Source organism: Cebus imitator, unplaced genomic scaffold (assembly GCF_001604975.1).
Source record: "Cebus imitator isolate Cc_AM_T3 unplaced genomic scaffold, Cebus_imitator-1.0 Scaffold28, whole genome shotgun sequence".
Classification (NCBI taxonomy): domain Eukaryota; kingdom Metazoa; phylum Chordata; class Mammalia; order Primates; family Cebidae; genus Cebus; species Cebus imitator.
The window spans coordinates 10,357,637-10,361,290 of record NW_016107343.1 but is presented as its reverse complement, the minus strand read 5'-3'; the positions used below and the strand labels follow the sequence as shown (position 1 = coordinate 10,361,290).

The following is a 3,654-nucleotide window of genomic DNA, read 5'->3' as shown; positions in this document are numbered from 1 at the left end:
AAAAAAAAAAAAAAAGAAAAGAATGGCATTACCAGGGAACTTGCCATGGAGAAAATGGCTGATCACTGTGCATCTCTGCAGGTGATTCGGGGTAATCCCCTTAGCCTGGCTCGCTTCACAGGGTAAAGCTTAATAAGGCTTGTGGCAGAAGAGATGAGAAGAGTGAGAGAGGAGAGGAAGGGGAAGTGAAAAGAAGGGAAGAGGAGCCAGATGCATTACAGTGGAACTAGTTATCTAGAATGGATAAAATCTGATTAGGGAAAAAGAGGAGAAACAAATGAGCAAGCAGGCAATGCAAGGAAAAGTTGGTTCAAACCGAAACTGCAGACGCCACTGGCTGAGAATGCCAGAAAGCCCGCATCATTCTGCCTGTGTCTGCGTCTGACTAGACTGCACACAAAAGCAGCCATTGAGGCAGGTTTCTTCCCTTCTCTCTAAGTGCTCCCTAGCCAACGTGAAGAAATAAACATTTAGGGAGCGAACGCTCTCAGCAAATGTTTTTGAATGGAGCACCATCAACGTGGAAGTAGGATTCTAAACAATCCTGCTACCTGATTCACCGGGAAGGCTCGTCCAACAAAACCTGAAAGAAATCGGAAGCATCCAGCCGCCTCTGCCATCTGTGCTGTCGGCTGTCCCCTGGCATTTTCCGGACTGTCATGAGCGGCTACAGCGTTGCTTCTTTCAGCTTCCCACTCTGTGTGGGAACAGCCTCGGTCCTGGTGGAGTTCACTGCTGCAGTTGCTTTATGCACAAGAATGTCTACGCTTCCGCAGGGGCAGGGAGCACAACGGGAAGTGTCACACAAACAGCTGGTGACTCAACAGAAGGGAAGATGTCCCTTTAATTGAAAAGGTACCCATGAGCAATCTATCTACCCCAGGTGCTGGGCTCAAGGCACTCCCCTCTTCTTATTTAACTACCACTTGGGTTGCATTTTGCAAGAAAACAAATTGTTTGCTTTTGTTTTGTACCAATTTGAGAATTATACTGTTACATACTAGTAAACGGCTCCCCACCGCTGTAATTGCCTCATATCTTTCTTCCTTTCTGTTTATTTACTCTCTAGAATATCAACAGTCCTGAAGAGTTTTCTTTAAAGGGAGAGGAAAAGAATTTGACCATAAAGCACTGTGAAAAAAAAAACAACAACAGGAACAGAAAAGCCAAATGCTCTGGAACAGAGAAGCACACACACGAAGCAGGGAGAGTATCCTCATGCTGTTCAAAAACACTGGTCCAGGCTGGGCGCAGGGGCTCATGCCTGTAATCCCAGTGGGCGAGTGGATCGCTTGAACCCAGGAGCTTGAGACAAGCCTGGGCAATGTAGTGAGACCCCCATCCCTGCGAAAATAAAAATAAAATAAAATTTTAAAATTTTCCAGGTGTGGTGGGGCACACCTGTAGGTCTCAATGTTCAGATGGCTGAGGCAGAGGATGACTAAAGGCCAAGTGTTCAAGGCTGCAATGAGCTAGGATCGTGCTACTGCACTATAGCCTGAGAGACAGAGTGAAACACACACTTGAGCTGGGCACAGTGGCTCACACCTGTAATCCCAGGACTTTGGGAGGCCACGGCTGGCAGATTGCTGGAGCTCAGGAGTTCAAGAGCAGCATGGGTAACATGGCAAAACCCCATCTCTACAAAAAAAATACAAAAATTAGCCAGGCACGGTGGCACACATCTGTCATCCCAGCTACTCCTGAGGCTGAGGTGGCAGGATCACATGAGCCTGGGAGGTCAAGGCTACAGTGATCCATAATTACACAACTGCACTGCAGCCTGGGTGACACAGCAAGACCATGTCTCAAAATCAAAAACAAAGCAAAAACACACACATACACACTGTCCACGTCGCCCTTGATCCAGCCATCAGAATTGCAAGGGATTGCAGAGGTGGCTGACATCAACCCCTTTTACAGTTGGGACCACTGAGGCCTGGGAAGAAAAAGGATGCATGTGAGTCCAAGCAGCCAATAGGTGAGAGTAGAGTGACATCACAAAGCCAGGGTTTGAACGAAGGAAGACCTAGCTTGCCTCATAGTGTGCTACCACCAGGCTCCATGTGGGCTGTGCACAGAATCCAGAGCCTTTGGACTCTCTGTAGAGCTGTGTTCACACAGGCCTCAAAAAGGCAGGCCTGCTGCTCCAAGGGTCTCTATGGAGAACATGCAGCCAGCTCAGAAGAGCAGCTGACTTCAGAGTGCCAGGTGGGAAAACCTGACATTTACCTTTTCCTCCAGAGGACTGCACAGAATTTTGCAGGGTGCTGTATGCACAGTAGGAGCTCAGGTTCTGGATATTCATCTAGGACACCTGACCATAGGCCTCACAGTCATAGCTAGTAGGTGGCAAAGAGCCTGACTGTAAAGTCACCAGGAAAACAGGAATGTGAGCAAGATGAAACAAGAAAAGGGATCACCTGTCACATACCCAGGGCCCCCCGCAGAGGGTCCAGAGGGCTGCGAGCACTGCCACATCTGCCCATGCACCCATCCATCCTCCAGGGAAAAGAGAAAAACCAGAGATTCTCCATAAACCTTTGGGCAAATACAAAGTGGCCCCTGGGAGAATCCATCTATGAAGAAGACAAAAGTGTTCAGTTCAATGAGGACCAGAGGCATCTCATTCTCCCGGCCATGGCTGTGCACCCTGCTTGGCTGTGACTGTCACCATGCAGGGGATCCATTCTTGAGTGTACTTTTTCCTCCCTGCTCTCTCTCTGAGGTTTGAGTCTGATTCCGTTTGAAAGTAATCAGAAGACAGCCATATGGTACCCCTTCTAGTCTGCAAACTCTGCCATTTATTATAGTCAGCAACCTGGGCGGTGCTCATTCTGACCTGGGTCTGCTTTTCCTCGGGCCCCGCACCCCTCTGGGCGCTCTAGAGGTAGAGTCACAGAGAGAAGAATGCAGTTGCCAGGGCGAAAGCATCGCTGGCCTCTGCCCCACCTCACCGCCTTATGCCCAGAGCTCAGTGAGGAGCAGAGAACCGTAAAAGTGGAAGGCGACCAGGGAACCAAACCACAGAGGGAGCCATGTGGAGTAACATCACCACTTGAGTGGCACTAATACCTACCTCATTACTGAGGGTGTGCCCAATGCCAGGCGCTCTCCAGCTGTTTGCCTGGCTTGGCACCCTTCTCTCACAAAGATCCTTCAAGGTAAGGACTGTTATTGTCTGCATTGTACAGACAGGAAAATTGAGGCTTAGCATGTTCAGCAACTTTCCTAAGGTCAGTCACTCAGCTGGTAAGAGGCAGAGCTGAAAATTAAGGCCAGGCTGCCACAAGTTCAGATCTCTGTCTATCAGAGCAGAATGGATGGGGCAGATAATGATGGGGATGCTTCAGCTTCTGGATGGCCAAGTAAGGAGACACCCCTACCCAGTCTGATGCCTGCTGGGGTCAGGGACGCACTGATAGCACCACCGCACCATCATCATCCGCCGGGGCAAAGCTGGTGGGAGACACAGGATTCTCTACGTTTGCTGCCTCTTTGCAAAGCAAAGCCTTTAGCTCTGCGAATGACTGTCCACTCCCTGAAAGTCGGCTGGCCTTTGAGGCAGCTGAGGGCGGGGAGCACGTGGTGATCAAAGCCACAGGATAGAGCCATGAGGCAGGATATTTTTCTTTTTTTTTTTTTTTGAGACGG

At 49.5% G+C, this 3,654-nt stretch overlaps 1 protein-coding gene across 3 annotated transcripts in view; it reads right to left on the bottom strand.

Moving 5' to 3' along the window:
* Positions 1-3,654, bottom strand: part of UBASH3B (ubiquitin associated and SH3 domain containing B) — a 168,318-nt gene that overhangs the window by 156,188 nt on the left and 8,476 nt on the right. The window contains exon 1 of one of the 3 annotated variants that reach the window (XM_017523574.2): positions 552-1,325. The exons of the other annotated variants lie outside the window; for them this stretch is intronic. Coding sequence (XP_017379063.1) covers positions 552-603 — 52 coding nt within the window. The 5' untranslated portion in view covers positions 604-1,325. Of the gene's footprint in view, positions 1-551; positions 1,326-3,654 lie in introns of those variants that run through there. 3 annotated transcript variants of the gene reach the window in all.